At 35.9% G+C, this 21,203-nt stretch overlaps 3 protein-coding genes and 1 long non-coding RNA gene across 6 annotated transcripts; 2 read left to right on the top strand and 2 right to left on the bottom strand.

Moving 5' to 3' along the window:
* The first annotated feature begins 7,142 nt into the window (after positions 1-7,142).
* Positions 7,143-7,610, top strand: LOC111986487 (uncharacterized). The gene is made up of 2 exons (XM_024018121.1): positions 7,143-7,257; positions 7,351-7,610. The coding sequence occupies exons 1-2, from the start codon at positions 7,143-7,145 to the stop codon at positions 7,608-7,610; spliced, it is 375 nt and encodes a 124-aa protein (XP_023873889.1).
* Positions 7,611-8,474: 864 nt separating this feature from the next.
* LOC136065003 (uncharacterized) lies at positions 8,475-11,457 on the bottom strand. The gene is made up of 3 exons (XR_010626649.1): positions 11,284-11,457; positions 8,985-9,129; positions 8,475-8,883 (listed from the first exon to the last, which is right to left on the bottom strand). It is a non-coding gene; the product is annotated as an uncharacterized LOC136065003 (long non-coding RNA).
* A 619-nt stretch (positions 11,458-12,076) lies between these two features.
* Positions 12,077-12,595, top strand: LOC136065005 (uncharacterized). The gene has a single exon (XM_065767593.1). It carries the CDS (start codon positions 12,077-12,079, stop codon positions 12,593-12,595), a length of 519 nt encoding a protein of 172 aa, XP_065623665.1.
* A 4,589-nt stretch (positions 12,596-17,184) lies between these two features.
* On the bottom strand, positions 17,185-19,905 carry LOC136061035 (uncharacterized). 3 transcript variants are annotated; one of them, XM_065767606.1, is made up of 5 exons: positions 19,664-19,905; positions 17,718-17,816; positions 17,509-17,571; positions 17,357-17,404; positions 17,185-17,256 (listed from the first exon to the last, which is right to left on the bottom strand). In XM_065767606.1, exons 2-5 carry the CDS (start codon positions 17,808-17,810, stop codon positions 17,191-17,193), a joined length of 270 nt encoding a protein of 89 aa, XP_065623678.1. In that variant the 5' UTR covers positions 17,811-17,816; positions 19,664-19,905; the 3' UTR covers positions 17,185-17,190. The 3 variants fall into 3 exon arrangements, with proteins under 3 accessions (XP_065623678.1, XP_065623677.1, XP_065623676.1); XM_065767605.1 differs by having other exon boundaries at positions 17,718-17,825; positions 19,664-19,904; XM_065767604.1 differs by having other exon boundaries at positions 17,718-17,838; positions 19,664-19,898.
* Between the last annotated feature and the right edge of the window lie 1,298 nt (positions 19,906-21,203).

The following is a 21,203-nucleotide window of genomic DNA, read 5'->3' as shown; positions in this document are numbered from 1 at the left end:
GTGGGATGATGATTGTGTTGATGAGCTATGTGATATTGTGTTTGGGGAATTCTTGCTTGGTAATTTTGCTCAAGGTGTTCCTCGTGACCCGTTGTGAGATGTGATCACCCAAACTCTCAACGCTCATACTGGGAAGGATTTCCACAAGAGCCAAGTTGTGAACCGGTTCCGTCGTCTCCAAAGGTGATATTGCAAAAGGGAGTTCGTAGGTATGCAAGGTCCAGGCATAGGTATCCGATTGGTCTTACTGATTCAGGGAATGGTCCGTCTTAGTAAGAGATGAACTTATATTGCTGAAGCATTGTAGTGCATGTGCCATTTGTTTATGCTAACTTATTTTGTGTCCTCTACGGTCTGTACATTGGTATGGTGTTGTTAGCATCTATTTTAGCATGTACTAACTAATGGGTATTACTAACTAGTAAGGTGGTAAATAGATGCTTCAATCTTTTGGCTTTTTTCCGTGTTACATGGTGACAATGTATATGTTTAACCATCTACCAGTGGCATATTTGTTACTATGGTGTACAAACATTATGTACTACTTGTCAATTTACAATTCCATAACTTACTTGGCAGTTTTCCCACTGAAAAATGTATCATATTCGTTTATTTGCCTATCATCTACATATAGTGTTCTGCTTACCGTGTGAGATATTTGAATTATGAAAGTTCAAATAATGTGTAAACCACCAATGAACGTTTAGACCCCCAAATATAAAATTACCAACACAAGTTCATAATCAAACAATATATGTGTGGAAAATGAAATACAAGCTATATCCAAATTGGTAACACACTCTAAACCATAATTAATAACTAACACAGTAGTAATTAAAAGGTAAAGAGAAAGGGAAGAAAGATGCAAACACGAAAATAACACGGTGATGTGTTATTGAAAAGGAAACCGAAGTACTCAGCAAAAAATTTCTCCACCACCCTCCAAGCAGTCAATAATCCACTAAAGAATAAAGTTGGGATACATGAATAGCAGAAGACCCTCTAAGCCTAATCTACCCAGTGCACCTAAGCCCTCCAAGCTTCTTGCTCCAATAAGGTTACGCTAAACCTTGTCTCTAGCTTACCGAATCCCGCAATAGCCCATTGCATCAACCAAAATGAATTGGTCCCTTCTGAACTGCTTCCCAAGCACCAAAATACCTCCTCACTAATATGGGTATGGTGAGATAAGGATTTGGCTAAATGTACCTCTCAAGGATATGTCAATGGAGAGGGTGAGAGTAGGAGAATTTGGAGAATCAAATGATGAAGATTATGAATGAATCAATCTTGTTTTTCTCTAGGGTTTCTCTCTCAAATTTTCTCTAAAAGCTCTCTACATTTTGTGGGTATAAGGGTATTTTATAGTAGGGTATATAAGGAATGCGAAATGTCATTTTTCATCAAATAAGGCATTCTGATGACTCAACCTTGCGACTAGAACGAGTCACGAGTTTGAGTCGCAAGCTAACTACCTGGCCAGACTAGAAGTTTTATCCTGTAGTGCTCCAGTTGTCGTGACCCTTCAGCTCCCCCTGCATGCTTCACACGTGTGCTATTCTGGAGAGTTGCCAGTCGCGAGATCCAGTCGCGAGACTCCCTTGAATTGCACACTTCTTGAGATTTCTTCACATTCTCTCACATACTATCTTTACATAATTTCCACCTAAATATAGGGTATCTAATTGCTAAATTACAAGTAAATTTGACACGTAATAAAGCCAACATATGATTGAATAAATTTAACCTTACAAATTAGATAGCACATGAAACACAAGATGCGGATGACAAACTGTGGCCTCCCCATGTAGAACATATATTTATTAAGATAATGTTGGAGGAACAAATAAAGGGTAATATGGAGAACGGTGTGTTTAAGGGCCCTATGTGGCAAACAATGACACAAGAACTTAATAACCGGACAGGTAAAAATTTGACGTCTAAGAAAGTTTTTCAAAAGCATAATAGGCTTCAGCAGAAACAATGCAAGTGGAGTCAGCTGCTAAAACACATGGGCTTGGGTTGGGATGAGACCACCCAAACAATTACTGGTCCGGACGAGGTTTAGGCACATGTGATGGCGGTATGTTACTTAATGCATTTCACGTTCCCTTGTTAATTGTCTTTGTATTACCATTCTTGTGATTATTATTGAGAAGGGGGGATACATTTTCATTGAAAACTGTTAACAAGTAGAGATATATATTTGAATATAAATTTTTGCGCACTCACATCTTTTTCTAATATTTTATTCTTTACTACATTACAATATTTTTGTTATGAATGATTTAATAAATGAATTAGACCGAATCAATCAATCAATTTTTTTTATTCTATGTTTCTAATGGATGCGTTTCTTTTATATCTTGATTATATTTTCATCTTTACACTATGATTCCATATTCTACTTCATTTATAACANTTAAAGGGAATTGGGAAATCAAATCATCCTTTAAATCTTGTTTCTTACGTTTGTTATTATATAATAATTGAATTATAAACCGAGAAAAAAAAACATTATGATAAACGAGGTTATATGATACTTGCATCTTGTGTGATAATTGTATATAATTATTAAAAAATTATATAAAAATAAAAGCCGAACTGTGCATAAGAAGATACCGAGGATGATTACACCCAATGAGATTATTAAGGTGGTGTTTGGACACTCCTGTTTTCATTACTCATATCTCAGTTTTGATAACTCATTACTCGAAACTGCTGGGCCCCACACAAGCAAACTCTGTTTGGCAAGATTTCCTCAACTCGTTTCCTTAACTCATTTCTCAGTTTTTTGAGTTAAGAATCCGAAAACTGAGTGAAGCTACCTCTCAACCAAAGCTACCTCTTTAGTGGCAAAGTAGTAAATACCGGGCTCACAGTGGGCCCCACAGCAAAGTCTTGTCCCATCAGAAGCTCAGTTCCCACACTCCTCCCAACGATCACATGCCAACTTGGTCCAACCAACCCTCTTCACTCTCTCATCAGAGCACTAAAGGAAGCTACCTCTCAACCAAAGCTTCTCTTCTCGGTTTCCTTTATCTTTTGTTTATTTTGTTTTCCATTTTCAATGCTTTGTGATGTGAATGTTTGACCGGATCTGTGGGTATTGCTGGAATGGGGTTTAGAACTCCCTCTTCTCGATTTCCTTTGCCTTTTGTTTATTTTGTTTTCCATTTTCAATGTTTTGTGCTGTGAATGTTTGGCCAAATCCGTGGGTATTGCTGGAATGGGGTTTACAACTCCCTCATTTCTTATATAAAATAATTTGATATAGTCCATGGGATGCTAGAATGTTTAACAAAATAATTTGCACATGTTTAACAACATTATTTCCCCTTACTACTTAGATCCGTGGGATGCTAGTTACTTCAATTTTTTTGCATTTTACCATTTTTTGAGTTTTGTGGTTTTGTATACAGTGTTTGATAATGGTTGTGTGCTTTTGGGATAATTGTTTATGGTTGTTGGTGAGAGTTGCATTATACTAAATAATATAATATTGCCACTAAAATGGGTCCCATGTGGTTTTTTTTTTTTTTTTTTCGATGCTATGTTTTTGTTTTTTATTTGTTCTTCCTCCGCACTTACTAGAATTTGGGGTACAAGCCATGATTTGCACATAGTCAAATAGGATCCCATATACTTGTCAACTACATTGGCATTACATTCATAATCTTCAATTTTGTTGTTTAAAAGAGTTGCTTACATGGTCTTGGATTGGTGTAAGATGGCTGGGATTTGAGAACGTGGGATGATGATTGTGTTGATGAGCTATGTGATATTGTGTTTGGGGAATTCTTGCTTGGTAATTTTGCTCAAGGTGTTCCTCGTGACCCGTTGTGAGATGTGATCACCCAAACTCTCAACGCTCATACTGGGAAGGATTTCCACAAGAGCCAAGTTGTGAACCGGTTCCGTCGTCTCCAAAGGTGATATTGCAAAAGGGAGTTCGTAGGTATGCAAGGTCCAGGCATAGGTATCCGATTGGTCTTACTGATTCAGGGAATGGTCCGTCTTAGTAAGAGATGAACTTATATTGCTGAAGCATTGTAGTGCATGTGCCATTTGTTTATGCTAACTTATTTTGTGTCCTCTACGGTCTGTACATTGGTATGGTGTTGTTAGCATCTATTTTAGCATGTACTAACTAATGGGTATTACTAACTAGTAAGGTGGTAAATAGATGCTTCAATCTTTTGGCTTTTTTCCGTGTTACATGGTGACAATGTATATGTTTAACCATCTACCAGTGGCATATTTGTTACTATGGTGTACAAACATTATGTACTACTTGTCAATTTACAATTCCATAACTTACTTGGCAGTTTTCCCACTGAAAAATGTATCATATTCGTTTATTTGCCTATCATCTACATATAGTGTTCTGCTTACCGTGTGAGATATTTGAATTATGAAAGTTCAAATAATGTGTAAACCACCAATGAACGTTTAGACCCCCAAATATAAAATTACCAACACAAGTTCATAATCAAACAATATATGTGTGGAAAATGAAATACAAGCTATATCCAAATTGGTAACACACTCTAAACCATAATTAATAACTAACACAGTAGTAATTAAAAGGTAAAGAGAAAGGGAAGAAAGATGCAAACACGAAAATAACACGGTGATGTGTTATTGAAAAGGAAACCGAAGTACTCAGCAAAAAATTTCTCCACCACCCTCCAAGCAGTCAATAATCCACTAAAGAATAAAGTTGGGATACATGAATAGCAGAAGACCCTCTAAGCCTAATCTACCCAGTGCACCTAAGCCCTCCAAGCTTCTTGCTCCAATAAGGTTACGCTAAACCTTGTCTCTAGCTTACCGAATCCCGCAATAGCCCATTGCATCAACCAAAATGAATTGGTCCCTTCTGAACTGCTTCCCAAGCACCAATTTATTTCCAGTTTTAGATCTTTAAATAATAAGTCCTTATGTATGGCTAATTATTGTTCCCACACTTATGTTGTTGTAGGGAGATTGGGGTGCAACAAACTTGTGGAAGAAAGGATGCCCAAACTATGACAAATTGAAGCAGTTGTTTACCCCGAGTACTGCAACTAGGCACCTTCAGATATCTTCAAACACACCTACCTTGACCAGCGACGAAAAGCGTGTCCTGAAGGAAGAGCTTGCTAATGATGATACTGCCACCCATCTTGATGACAATTGTTACACTCCCAACTTGGAGAGTATACCTCAATCTGTGGAGGAAACCAAAGTTGATGGCCAAACCCAAGCTGCTAGCAAACGTCCCATGCAAGATGCAAGTGCCAAGGGTAAGAAGGTGTTGAAGAATGCAGATAGAGTAAGTGAGATGACTATGACCCTAAAGAAGTACACTGCAATGACAAGAGAGAGGTATAGCGGTAAAAAGGGCAAGTCCAGTGGCACCTCTAAACAATTCGCTCAGTCAACAGCTGAAGGTGATCCTTGTTATCTAGGGAAAGCTATTGCGGTGCTTAATCAGTATGAGGACCTAGGGAACAAGGCATATGTGAAAATCTCAAAGGCTCTCCACAAAAGGATAATAGGGTGGTGTTTATAGGCATGCCGGAGTATAGGAAGAAGACATAGATGGATGATATTGTTAACCCAGAGAATTGAGTCATGTTACTTATTTTATTATGTTGTAGTTATAGTATATGATTTCTCTTTTTAGGTGCAGACATTATTACATTGTGGTGGTGTAGTGTGTGGTTTTTTATTATGTTCTAAACTATGGACGATTGTGGGTTTTCTTTTTCTCTTTTCTTTTTTAGCTTCACTGGGATGACATGTTGAATTGGTTACGATTTTTTTTTTTTTTTAAATTCTAGATATAATGGGATGCTTTGTTGAACAACTTGCGGTTTTTATATTTTTAGATATAATGGGATGCTATGTTGATTAGTGTGTGTATGTGTGTGTGTGTGTGTGTGTGTGTGTTTTTTATTTATTTATTTATTTTTATGTTGGATATAATGGGATGCTAAGTAAAATGGGTGGCATTTTTATTTTTATTTTTGAATAAAATGCTCTGTTGAATAGTTTGATTTTTTTTTTTTTTTTTTAAATTTGGATATAATGGGATGCTACGTTGAACAGGTTGCATTCTTTTTTTATAGTGTTTTAGTAGGATGCTATGTTGAATAATTTGATGTTATTATTGGGAAGCGTTATGAGGATTTCCCGTATGCATGGCTAAATAATATAGGTAGCACACAAGTTGATGTGAACTTTGTTGAGTTGAGTTATTTTCATTTTGCTCAATGCAGACATCACATACCTAAAGAGTGTGTTATTGCAGTATGTAGGTGACAATGGTGTTAGAGGCTGAATGGTTAGATGCATTCCTGTGTTATGACTTTGACGATTCATAATTCATCGATGTTAATGTTGATGCTGCCTCTGAATTTACTCACTAAGATAACTTAGACTCAGAGTGTGATAGCAAAGATGAAGCAGAATTTGATTTTGTGAATCCTTTGGTCGGGGAGATGTTTGCCTATATGCAACAACATTATGATAAACAGCTCATGCGTACAAGTGTCCTGACAAGGAATGGATACATGGAAGAACTAGAAGAAGGTAATCCTAAGAAGTGTTTTGAGATGTTTCGTATGACACGCCCATTGCTACTTCATTTAGTGGATGAATTGCGTGGCCATGGTTATTTGAGAGATGGGCAGGGTGATGTAGATAGCACGCAGGCGGTAGCCATGTGTTTGTACATACTTGGTCACAACACCTGAATGAGATGTGTTGCAAATAGGTTCCAACACTCAACTGAAATGATCTCGCGCCACTTCCGTAGGGTGTTGCAAGCTGTTCACTCATATGCGAAACACCTAATTAAACTGGATCCAAATGTAAATGGCCTCCCCGAACATCTTCAAGTGAAAAAGTATTGGCCATGATTCGAGGTAATATTATTCCCATACTTAGTACTGAGTTGAGTCCAAACTTAATTCTCTATGTAGATGATATTGTTGATGTATCTTATTTTATTATGTTTTACTATTTTCCATGTGTAGAAATGTGTTGGGGCAATTGATGGCACTCACGTCAGTGCTCGACCCTTTTTAAACGCGACTTAAGCATATAGGAGCCGCAAGTCTACCGTAACCACAAATGTATTGTGTGTGTGTAACATGGACATGCAGTTCACTTATGTTCATGTGGGGTGGGAGGGTAGTGCTAATGACTCGCGAGTGTTGGATGAAGCAATTAGTGACCCGAATCATGGATTCTCATGGCCACCAACAGGTATCATAATTCCATTTGTCTTTGAGTAAATTAATTGTACTTGTTATGATTATTGTTACGAATACCACAACATTTATTGTTGGTTGCATATAGGGTCATACTACTTGGTGGATTCGAGCTTCCCTATTGGCACTAGTTTCCTTCCACTGCACAAGTCAACTAGGTACGATGCTCAAGAGTTCTGTTCAAGCAATAGACAACCAAAAACAAAGAAAGAGTTGTACAACTATAGGCACTCATCGTTGCGGATGGTTATTGAGTGGTCGTTTGGAGTGCTGAAGGCTCGTTTCCCTATTTTGAATTTAATGCCAAACTTCAAGCATAGTAGGCAGCGTTATGTGATTGTTGCGTGATGTGCTCTTCACAATTTCATATGCTTGAATAACCGGGGTGATGAACTATTCCGCATTTGGGCACTGACGTGGGTTGAAGGAACTTCCAGCTGTGGGCTCCCTAGCGGTAACGCTGAAGCATCCAGTAGTATTGCAACCCAAAGGCATGTACTAGAAATGTCAGATGTAGCGAAAAGAGTAATAACCCAATTTAGGGATGACATCACTGATGCTATGTGGGTTGTTTACATGGCCCATCGGCACTGATTCACCATTTTTTTTTATGTTGTATGGAATTTATCTTAGGTAATGTTGTATGGAATTTATCATAGGAAATGTTGCAGCGTTACTTCAAATATTTTGGAACCTAAATATATAGGAGGATTATGTTGTATGGATGTTATCTTAGGTAATGTTGTACCGTTTCTTCAAATATTTTGGAGCCTAAATATGTAGAAGGATTATGTTGTATGGATTTTATCATAGGAAATATTGCAGTGTTACTTCAAATATTTTGGAACCTAAATATATAGGAGGATTATGTTGTATGGATTTTATCATAGAAAATGTTGCAGCGTTACTTCAAATATTTTGGGACCTAAATATTATGGAGGATTATGTTGTATGGATGTTATCTTAGGTAATGTTGTACCGTTTCTTCAAATATTTTGGAGCCTAAATATGTAGGAGGATTATGTTGTATGGCATTTATCTTTGGAATTGTTGTAGTTATTTCATAGATTTTGGAACCTATCATTTAGATTGGTGCAACGGATTATATAAACGATTTAGGCAATGAACAAAAGTTCTATCCTTACAAAACACCTGAATATGTACCAACCAACACAACAACAAAACGAAGCATTGCAAGTTGCATCTCCATAAAACATGTCCAGCAACGAATAATAGGGCTTACATATGTTTTCTGATATAAATATACAAAGGCTCATGGTAGGCACATTTGCTTCTGTCCATTGCCCCCAAACATGGGCGTAACAACAAAATATATCCCAATCATAACCCAAGTCATAATCAAAGCAATCCTAAACTTGTGCACTTTCTCCTCAACACTTCGGACTGCGACTCTATACTTATCAGCTCTATGCTTGGCTAAGCGTTCTTGCTCTAATGCTTATGTTTCCATTCGTCATGCATTGTCCCTCTCATTTTTGGCGGCTTCCACCTCGACTGCCAGTCTCAAAAACCTTTCCTACACAATTGGGGTTGTTGCAAGTCCACGAGGGCATGTGTCCTTGTCCAACCAGCTAAGGAACTTACAAGCCTGATTGGAGTCCTGTGACAAAATTCATACCATATAGTTGACAGAGAAATTAGATAAATTCAGAAGTTCACATACAAACAACATGGACAAGAGCAAATAATTTTGATACAGACCGGTGACCAGTGTTGACATCAATAAAACCTCCTTTCGAAATTATGGAGGGATAAAGACGTCATAAGCACACAACGGTCCATGTCGCACATATGTTGAGTAGACGTGGAGCTGTAACTATTTGCTGAAGACATTGTTTGGATTCCCCTATATAGAAGGCATATTAATTAAGAAAAATACAACTTGACTAGTTTTGCATCCATCAATAGATCATAAATTCTCATATGTGCCAAATCTTAAGTCAATTCATTCCAGTAGCTCACGCTTATTTATATAAAAAAGTTGATTATAAGAATGAAATAGTTGCTGATTACTTGACATTGTCACAAGCATGCAACTAAAGCCCAACATACAGTAGCAAAGAAGTTAAAATAGAGGCATGTGGAAAACCACAACCCCATGAACACTGATAGGGGTGTGCAGAAAACCCACCAACCCACCAAACTCGACCCGACCCAACCCAACCTACCGGGTTGGGTCAGTTTTTAGGGCTTAGTGGGTTGGGTTGGGTTGGGTTACAATTTTTTTTTTTAATATATTATATATTTAATAAATTTTTTTAAAAACCAGTTGTAGAGCACTTCCTCAGTTCCTACTATCATATATAATATAAAATCCTATTAGTTCTTTTAATATATATTTAAATATATTATATAATTAATAAAAAAAATTTATAAATTTTAGATATATTTTGTTTATAACTAAGTTAGGAACTCATGTATATTTTGTTTATAAGTGAATTAGGATATTAGTTCATTTATATTTTGTTTATCAACTCAGTATATTTTGTTTACAACTAAGTTGGAATATTGGTTTATATATTAATATATATTTTGTTTATCAACTCAAGTGGCAAGTGTGAAATATTTTTTTTTTATTCAATTTAATAATAATAATAAAAAAATTGTCCAACCCATGGGTTCAACCCGACCCAACCCAACCCATGTGAGTTGGGTTGGGTTGGGTTGGACTTATGTGATGGGTTGGGTTGAATTATTTTTGACCCACCATGGTGGGTTGGGTCAAAAAATTCCCTCAACCCGATCCATGCACGCCCCTAAACACTGATCTTCAAAGAATAAATATAACAATCACCATAGCTTTTCAACAAACCAAGATGTTGTAAAGCAATCTCACATAAAGAATTGCCATGTGGTAAGAACCTAAATATAACAGCAGATGTATTCTATATTTATTTCAAAGATACATTATGTTGAGGTTTCTATTTGTTTAACAGAAAAAATGTCGTTTCTTCTGAAAAGAAATGGCACTTCTTGCTTTCTAGAAGTCTAATGAATATTGAATATCACTGGGCTGACCAGCAAGCTATGTGTCCTTGACCATATATCCCTAACATAAATGTAGGAAATCTACAAGCGAAGATTGATTTTATAGTAATTACATATTGACCAATTTTCCTGAGCATACATCTGCACAAATGCTAAAGAGACACACTAGAAGATATAATCATATAAATATTATTATACCAGCAACTTTATACTTCAAACTCGGACCATTGAGATATCTTTTGGAACCATAAAAAAAATAAAAATAAAAAAAGAAGAGAGAAATGCAACACAAGGTTGGGTTTTTTTTCACCCCTCTTTCTTATATCATACAGGAGATTCAAGCTAATAGCAACACTTGGAATTGATTTCCAAAATATTTAGCATTTTCCAATGTGCGCTTAATAATTGTTGAGAAAAGTTTTACCAAGTAACACATTTTGAAATTTGATATAGAATGTTTAACTTGACTATGCATATGAATGTATGCTAAACTAATTAGATTGTTTTGTGGTCCAGTTGTGATGGTTTTACTATGTGTCCATGTCCTTGATATATATTTAGCACAAGTTAGAAACTAAAAATTAAAAAACTTAGAAAAAAAAAAAAAGAACTGAAAATCAAGATGATCGACAATTTCATTCCCTTATTATCTCCATTATTCATTCCATTGTTTTAAAGAATCCATCACCCAACCTTTAATTTGGGTTTAAGCTGTCAGAGACATCTCCATTACTTCCAAAGCCCCAACTCCTTGATGTTTCTAAGTTCTAACAATATCCGATCCGATCATATGAATTAACTTTTTTTATACACAGTTTAAAAAAGGAAGTTTGAACAAAACTGAATAAAGTTGTTTTGTTAGAAAGAATTGTAGAATGTAGATTATCCTTTTCTTAAGCAATCACTGAAAATTATAACATTTATTTCCTAAAATTGCAAATGAAATGGGGATGGTAGATTTTGGGAAAATTACAACGTTTATTAGCTAAAATAATAACAACAATTTCCTTACCCACCACCGATCAGCCTTCAGAAGAGGTTCGCTGGGTTCCACCGAGGTGTAGTGGCTTATATTGGTTCCACCTCATGTGGGTTCACAGTCAGGGACGACGAAAGGTGGAGCTGACGGACGTGGGTCCCATGGTGGCGGCGTAGTTGGGCAAGTCAACAGTGGTCGACGGGGACGAGGTTTGAGAGTAGAGGTGTGAAAGGTTTTAAGGTGTTTAAGAGAGGAAAGTGGAATTTTATTTCCAAATAACATTAAATATTAAAAAAATTTGTTAGTTGACACGTTTCAAAACAATGTTGAAAACTAGCATCTCGAGTGTCTAAAACTTGAGTTCCAAGATAAAAATCGAGTTTTCAAGTCTCGATTTGTGTAGATCAAATGTTGGAAATCGAGTTTTTGAAACTCGAGTTTGGAAATCGAGTCTTAAAAACTCGATTTTCACTTCAGTTTTTGCTTTTTGGATCTCGAGTCTTAGAGACTCGAGATGCTAGTTTCCTACTTTCTTTATTACCCATCTTAACTTACTATATTCTCCCTCCATACTGTGCTATTCTGCACATTACCCCAGGAAAGTGAAAGGGAAAAGAGTTTTGTGGTTGAGACTTGAGAGAGGAAAGTGCAAAGCAAAAACACATTTGTTCAATCCGCGGGTAACCTAACTATGTGCACTGCTCAGGGGTCAGTTCGTTGGTCCCACAAAAAAGTGAGTTTTTGTGAGTTTTTAGGCAAAAATCAAAAGTGGGTTTAGTTGCCAAATAAGGGTGGGAGTGTTTTGGGGATTTTTAAGTTATGGGAAATGAGTGATTGGGTGATGAGTGATGAGTTAAGTATCACTCAGCAACCAAATGAGAGCCTTTATAAAATTAACTTTGACGGGGCTATCTTTGAGGACCAAGCTTGTGCTGGGTTGGATGTGGTGATTAGGGATTCAGCGGGATTGATTATTGGTGCTCTCAGTCAAAAGATCAAACTCCCTAGTTCATTGGTGATGGTGGAGGTCCTAGCTGCTAGCCAAGCCATTTCCTTTGTTAGAGAGATTAGCATCCTTCGGGTTGTAGTGGAAGGCAACTCCCTACAAGTTATTAAGGCCATCAATAATACTAAATCTTCTAAGACTTCTTATGGGCATATCATCGATGAGATTAAACTATTGTCTTCTTCTTTGCCTTGTTGTAGTTTTGTTCATGTTAGGCACGAGGGTAATAAGTTAGCACATGTCCTAGTGCGTAGAGCAATTTTATTTGCTGATATTGATGTGTGGTTGGAAGATCTACCACGTGATTTGGATGATGTTTTTCAGTTTGATTTACTTTAATAAAATTTCCTTACCGGTTTCTCAAAAAAAAAAATTAAAAAATTTATAAAAATAAAAGTATATAATATTTTTTTCAAATGGGATTTGCTTATGTGAAAGAAATGTTGCATACGGTTACATAAATTAACAAATCTCATATTAGATGTTTTATAAATTGTTGTTACCTATTTTTGCGACACATTTTCTACAAACCCGATTCGATCAAGCTCGACTTTCTTGTGGGCTCAATTCATGTATTATATTATATTTTATTCTTTTAAGCATGGCCTAAACCCATGCGACTTATTGGTGGAAATTGAGGAAGTGTGGTTTGGAAGGTATAGGTTGGTTTCTTTCGGACCTTTTGCATGAGCCCAAACTAAGTATGCTACCAAGTGTGTAAGGGACACTAGTAGCACCTCAGGCTCATGGATGAGGTCTTGAACCCGAAATTTCCACCTTAAAAGAGCTTTAATGCTCTAGCTAATTGTGGCCTAAAGTTTCTGCCCTAACCCACTTTTACCTTTAAAACATAGTTGGCTCTCATTGGGCAACTCCAGCAGCTAGCCCTCACTTAGGTGAGTATTCCAATAAGCTGAAATGTCTGACCAAAGGCAGCCAATTAGAGCAAACCCCCTTTATTTCCCAAATCATGTAAAAAGTATGCCAAACTCTTCCCTAAACAAAAGCAACCCAAGCCAAGACACCAAATTAATGTCATGAGGGATAAAAGCCCCTTCTACTACCAAAAAACTAGTCATTAGCATCACCCCAAACTCAATATAAGACTCTTTCTTTATGTCAAAATGATCCAACCACGTTTTCCCCATAGAGTTGAAACTTGAGAGCAAAAGCCCACTAAGCCAGGAAACATTCTCACAATTCTAAACCTTAGGGGTGGAAATATGGGTACAAGGGAACCTTCCCTCTCTTCCTCACAACCTCTCTCAATTTCCTCTTCTCACTGACTGTGGGTCGAACTTTCAGATTTGTTATGTTTTAATGCTTTTTCTATACTGTTGTTAAGTACATTCAGTTAGCTAACATTCTCGCAATTCTGAAGCATAGGGGTGAAAATATAGGTACAAGGGAACCTTCCCTCTCTTCCTCACAACCTCTCTTAATTTCCTCTTCTCGCTGACTATGGGTTGAACTTTCAAACCTGTTATGTTTTTATGCTTTTTTTACACTTTTGGTATTAGCATTTTGATTCTTTTTTGTCAAAGCACCATTAGCCTTTTGTTCATTATACTTTTGGAATTTTGGGCTTGATTCTCCACAATAAACACTTCTAAAAAACCCAACGAGAGATTTGGGCTGTTCTCGCATTTTCGACCCTTGTCGCAAAACCGTCCCCAACATAAATCAAATGAGATTTGCTTATGTATGAGAAATGTTGGAAGAATTGGTCAAAAGGAATCTTCTATGGCTTAGGTAGTGACTACTTTACAAGAAAAGGGAGCAATGGAATACACGATTGTGGTAGCCGAAACGGCGGATTCTCCGGCTACATTACAATACCTCGCTCCTTATACAGGAGCAGTCTGGCTAATATTTTATGTACCGTAAACGATTTTCAATTTTTGTTATAACTATTGCAGCTGCTGAAGCAGCTATTGGACCAGCTATTGTTTCCTCAATTTATCGTAACAGAAAATCAACTCATATCAATCAATCAAATTTGTTGAATAAGTAGTATTAATCATAGAAATTATACTATTGAAATAAAATAAAATAAAATTGAAAAACATGAGGCATATTAATGACAAGTAGTAGTATTATGGGTGCATTTTGGATATAAGGATTTAGAATCAAAAAATTTTAAAGAACAAATGCTAGTTTAAATTGTTTCATATAAATTAATAACAAATGATGATTTTCATGCATTTTCAGATTTTGTTATGACAAAAACTCTTGAAATATTATACATTTACTAGACTCTAAGCACGCGCGTACTCAAAGCCTCTTATATATTTTTTAGGTAAAGGTTAATAATTTGCACCTATTATAATTTAGAATTTTTTTTTCAAACAAATAAAAATGATAAATTTAGAGATAAATAGTAACTGTAATTTCTTTTTTGAACGTGAAAGAAAAAAATTTTAAATTTTAAGAGTTCTCTTTTTGAATTGATAATGAAATTTGTTATTTGACATTTATAACCCTATTTCTAAATGAAGTTACCCTTCATTAATAAGGGTATTTTTGAACCACATAAAAGTCTAGTTGAAAGAGGGGAATTCTCTTATATATAGTATAGAATAGATAAATGAAAAAGTTCAAATCTATACCTTATTCATATCAATTTAATAACAAATGATGATTATCATGCATTTTCAGATTCTATTATGATAAAGACTCTTAAGATATTAAACATTTGAAGAGGATAAAAATTAAGGTTGACGGATCCGTTCAAATAAAAATTAATGGGTTATAAAAAATAAGATGACGTATTGAGATACTGGACAGAGAGATCACGTGATGGATGGTCCCCTTATTCGGACGGATTCTAGGTACATTGGCTCGAGATCGACGAATACTGAGGCCATGCGGCACCCACATGGCTTAAGTGAACTCCAAGGAATCCTAAATGGAAATACCTTGCGCCCTATGGTAGCCTTTGGTCAATGGAGACCATATATGGGAAGAATCCTGCAAAATACGTATATTTATTAGGATCTTTTCTATAAAGAAAGATCTTTTTGCCTAAGAAACAGGAGTCAGTTCTACACTACTATAAAAAACCCTAAGTCCTCATAAACAAGGTATGCATAATTGACCCCAGCTCTGGCACTCTAGAGTCATGAAATAGTTCTCTAACTTAACCTTCAGTGGCTATTTGGCCGGTACCACACTGGTACTCTCTCTTTTTCTGTGTTGTGCAGGTTTTGTCTAGAGCACATGAGGATTGAGCAGCTTACTGACAATTTTTAGCTTCATCAGTTGGCGTCGTCTGTAGGGAAGTTAGAAAGCCATACTACTGTTTCCCGGACAAAAAGTTGCATGGTACTTACTTACTCAATGGCAACCACCAATAACCATCAAAAGGACGAACCACGCACCATTGCCCTTGAGAGACAAGTTCAAACTCTCACAGCAGTGGTAGAATGCCTTACCAAGTAGAATCATGACCTAGAGGAGTAGTTGCACCAAAAGAACGCAGCGCTCAACACCCAGGAAAAGGACGAAAAAGGTACCAGTGCTGAGAGAAGGAACCAGGAGGGGCCGAAACGCAGCAACGCCCCAAGTAGACAAGAGCAACAAGATACAAGTCGTCCATCTGCTGCAGATACTATTCCATCGCACATGCTCGCAGAGATGCAAATGATGAAGGAGATGATGGACTTCATCATGAACGCCCTCAGAGGACGGGTGTCAAGCAACCTTAATGAGCTAGTCCATCGGACGAACTCACCTTTTACTGCACCTATCATTTCATTCCCCTTTCCATCAAAGTTTCGCATGCCACAGGTAGAAACCTACGACAGGTCATAGGATCCCTTGGATCATCTGGAATCGTTCAAAACCCTCATGCACTTACAGGGTGTTGCGGACGAAATCACGTGCCAGGCTTTCCCGACTACTTTGAAGGGTCCTGTGAGGGTATGGTTCAGCAAACTGACGTCTAACTCTATCAGTACCTTGAAGGAACTGAGTGCGCAGTTTGCTGCGCATTTTATAGGAAGGCACATGTATAAGAAGTCTACTGCATGCCTAATGAGCATTAAGTAGTGGGAGGAAGAAATGATGAGATCCTATATAACCCGTTTTAACAAGGAAGCCCTCTCGATTTTTAGGTTGACGACAAGATACTAATGGCTGTGTTTACCAATGGGTTACGAAGGGATAAGTTTTTATTTTTCTTATACAAAAATGACCCAAAAACCATGTCGGATGTACTTTACAAGGCTACAAAGTACATGAACGCAGAAGAGAGTTGCTGACCCGATAAGAGAAGCCCAAGAAGAGGGAGAGACCAAAGGATGTATTACAAGATAAAGGATGGAAGATTGCTAGAACTGGAGACCGACTGAAGGACAGGTGCTCCAAACTCCCCACTATGAGGTTCACAAGTTTCACCCTGCTAACTGCCCAGATTGACCAAGTCCTGATGTAGATCAAGAACGAAAGAGCCTTAACATTTCTTGGTAAGCTGAAGGGAGATCTTAGTAAGAAGCCTAGGGACAAGTACTGCTGTTTCCACTGTGATCATGTTTATGATACGTCCGATTGCTACGACTTAAAGCAATATATAGAAGCTTTTTTTAGACAATAAAAATTGCAAAGGTTTGTTAGCAAGGAGAAGACGGACCCACCACAGGAGCAGGCTGGCCGAAATGAAAACGAGCATTCCAGGCCCCCCTAGGAGACATAAGGATGATCGNTGGTACCTTACATGGTCTTTTAAAAGCTGCAAACATCACAGAATTCAACTTTAAATGCAGAAACTCAGGAAATATATCAATCAGAGCTCTACAACAATCTCATTCAAAAAGGTAAACGCCTATCATGCAATTTAGCAAGTAATAGCAGCAGTATGTACAAATTGACCATTGCAATGCAGAAGGAACAGAAATCCTTGCAAACTAAGCACAACATAAATAAAAAAAATCAAATTAAACTAATACCTGCAATTTGGGCCGAAGGGCTTCAAGTGGTCCTTTGGGCTTCTCAACACCTTGCTGTTATCATCCAAAGCATAAAAGATATTAGTAAGTCAACTTAATGCATGTTTTCCACTTTTGTCAAGGACAAGAAAAATGATTAAGATAATATGCCTGCCTTTCCCAAAGCCCAATCTGCAGAATCAAAGTAAGCACGTTCATGGTCCTGAGATCACAGCCAAAACTTTTAAAGGAAAACCAACTCAAACGGATAACTCTTCCAAATTCCAATTGACAAAAGCCATAAGTAATTTCAAAATCAAAAATCACCTTAGAAATGAGTGGTGGTTTCTTGGGCACTATTCCACCATATTTCTTCTTTACTGCCGCCTCCTACAAAAATCATAATCTGAGTCAACCATAAGCTTTGAGAAATTGTCTCAATTACAAAATACTATGGAATTAAAGGCTTTCCATGAATGCAATATTCGGTCAATTATAGATCAAGTGTGTAAAGAAATTTAGAATCTTAACACAACCTCCTCTTGAGATGACGGCATAGATTTTTCAGACTCGATGGGGATATCTCCATCCACTTGTTCTTTCTCTTTGAGATCCTCCACGCCTGACATAATGACCTTGCACCACTTAACCAAACAGCTGCATCAGCAAACCAGTTGTACTCATGAACATTTTGGTAGAATTATTAAATTGTTATATCCTGTCTGACAGATGCTAAAGGCCACAAAGAAAATTTTCTGATATTAAACCAATTGAGGTGATTCACAAGGTATAAAGAAGAGATAGAATCTTAAATCTTGGGAGGTAATTAAAAGGCATAAATAAGAGCTGCCACATATGCTAGGCTCCTTTGGGGTCAACCCACTTCCTTGGCATATGGCAGTGACATTGCATATCTATTCCAAAAGGAGAAATGAAATAAAAATCAAAAGAGGGGAAAAGACACATTCTTAAATCAGGTCATACCTAATGCACAATAATTCTACTTATGTGGGACTGGGAGAGGTGGTTGGTCGGCAACTCAAACCCATGACACATCCCTTGGGAAAAAGGTACTTGCCATCACACCAAGGTCTGACCTTTATGATGTTGGCCAAAATAGAGACACAGTCTTAAACAAAGGCTTTTTTTGGGCTCGATGTTAGCCAAAACAGAGGTCATCAACAGAAAAAACTACATTGTCTCAGTCTTTATGTCCTCCAGTACATGGTTTTGAAAATACGATGGTTCCTCTGAATTGAAATAAAGCAGTAAGAAAATTTAGAAAAAAATATAAAAGAGTTGTGAGGGCCACAAAAGCCACATAACCCTAAGTAACAAAATGAAACTACGTTAGCATCTACATTTTTTTTTCTTTTTTTTCTTTTTTTTTTTCTTTTTAATATTTGAGTTTTAGCTCCAAAATGGAGGGTGAAGGAGAATTTAATGAGGTTGTCCCCAGGTCAATTGTGGGGTTATGATTTTTTATTTATTTTTATTTTTTATTATTTTTTATTTTATGATTGGTTCCTTGGGGTTATGATGACATCAATATTAAAAAATGCAGTACCATCTTGAGAAGGAAGAAGAATATGAATCAATGGATCCAGAATTTTAACGACTACTACAACACATTACAACCCCCTCCCTATAGTTTATTTGTTGATGGAAATCAAAACTTTAACCCAACAGCCAATAATATACCCTAGCATTCACAATATGCTATCAATTTTCGGAAATCCCTTTAAATTCTAAAAACAAGAAAGTTTGACAATAAGAAGCACTTAAATCAATTTTATGAAAAACAACATATCCTGATTATGTAACTCAAAATATTATAAACTTCATAGCAACAAATCTAAAAAATCCACGCGTAATTTTTTTTTTTTTTTTTAAATCAACGAAATGTGTACTTCACATAGCACCATCAAGCAAGGACAAAATTCATAGATCCTGTAGTTACTAAACCTCACTTAATCAGATATACGTCTCCCTTATATATATATATATATAATTTTGAAATATCAAAATCTTTCGACCTACTTATTGGCAAACGAAAATCCTATACGAAAACTCGGTAATTAAATGACATTTACATATCTTAATTAACTTCTTCTGTTTTTTTTTTATAATTGCCTCAGGTTCATGCTTATAAGGGACCTGAAAATTTAAATAAATTAATAAATAAAGACCAGCACTAGCTTCGTAGAGCTTATAATTCAAAAATATATTCCTAATATGGAAATTTGATGAATGATTTTTCTTTTAACAATCATGAAATGAGAGATATGCAAAAGAAGTAATAATGAATTGAAACAAAAGAAGTAAATATTACTGAGATTTAGGTGGATATGCAAATTGCAAAGCAAGCGATCTATTTATAAGATACAGAGATAGAGATTCAGCAGAAGAAACGAACTAGAACGTACAAAAAAGCACAGGATTTAAATCTGAGAGAGAGAGAGAGAGAGAGAGATGAAATTACCGAATAGAGAGAGAGAGAGAGAGTGAGATCGACGGTAAGCTCTGGCTTTGGATGCGAATGCAGAGAGAGAGAGAGAGACAGAGAGAGAAAGAGGGATCGATAATGGAAGATCCAATCAAAGAAGTGCGACCCTCAGCCGGGCGATGACGTGGTCGGGATATCTTGCTGTGGTCTGGATGTTGTGTGTATTATTTTCTTTATTCTTTACCATTTTGATGACTATAATTGTAAAAACCTATAAACCACGACTGGGTTCAAAGCTACGCGGTTTGACTGGACCCAAACAGATTCTTTTATTACAAAACAGCTAAGATATAGATAAAAAGAGACGGAAAGAAAAATCAAATAACTCCAGATATTTGAGCTTAATTGTGGGTCACATTTTGGTGAGTTTGAATATATCTATCATTCTTATCTCATTCTTTTTTATTGTAACTATCAAATTATAAACTTTCAACCAAAAAAAAAAAATCAAATTATAAATAAATAAATAAAATTATGAATAGTAAATGATTAAGGATAATACTAGAAATTTGTTATTAGGATGCCAAAACATGAACCAAAATTTTGATCATTCTAAAGTAAGACTAAAAATTCAAAACTAAATAAATATATGAAAAACAAAACTAATATCCATTTAGTATCAACAAAATAAAAGACACAAATGATATATATATATATATATATATTCAACTCAATCATTTATGATATATCAAAATGGAACTCGATATTCTTTAAAATATTAATAATGAATTGAATTTCACACCAATCTCCCTTTTGATGTACAAAATCAAAAAATTTCCTAGAATATAATCTTTCATTTTGTTGTGAAACCTATGTTTGATAATATTCATGATTAAAAATGTGCTCCATAGTTGCAATAGAAATGAGAAAAATAAGTGAATAAGTACATATAGAACCACTAAATAAACAAATTAGTAGGCTATTAAATTCTAGCCCTTGCTAGTCATTGGTGCAATTCAAAAATATTTAACAAAAATTTTGAAATCCAAATGTTGAACTATATCATGATAGTAATTGTGAAACTTTATTTTTAGTTGTTTTTCATGATTTGTTCTTGCATACTTGTTTACTAATAAATAAATATCACCAATTCTAAAAAGATTCACAAGTTTCCTGAAGATTTAGAGATGAGTTAAGAATAAATAACTCTTCTATATGTTCAATAAAATAATGATTTATATTTTTTAATTGAGAATTTATAGCAATGCAAACAAAAATACCTAATCAATAATGATGCTCAATTGTAAAGTTATCTTTCTTATGGTGGAAAATTAAAAAAAAAAAAAAAAAAAAAAAAAAACTCTCAAATAATCCTATCGGTGAAGTTGAACAATATTATAGAAACCAAATCCTTTTGACTTCACATAAACGAACTCATCAAAGTCCCTATTGTTCTATGCATAAATGACTAACCATTCATAAACATATTTAGATCCATTCATAGTCTTTAAAGTTTGCCTACTTACCACTGCACACCCTTAGTGCAATGGTAACTCCACAAGTATAAGTGCTTGTG

Source organism: Quercus suber, unplaced genomic scaffold (genome assembly GCF_002906115.3).
Source record: "Quercus suber isolate HL8 unplaced genomic scaffold, Cork oak 2.0 scaffold_827, whole genome shotgun sequence".
In the NCBI taxonomy this organism is placed as follows: Eukaryota; Viridiplantae; Streptophyta; class Magnoliopsida; order Fagales; family Fagaceae; genus Quercus; species Quercus suber.
This window is presented reverse-complemented; position numbering and strand designations above follow the sequence as displayed.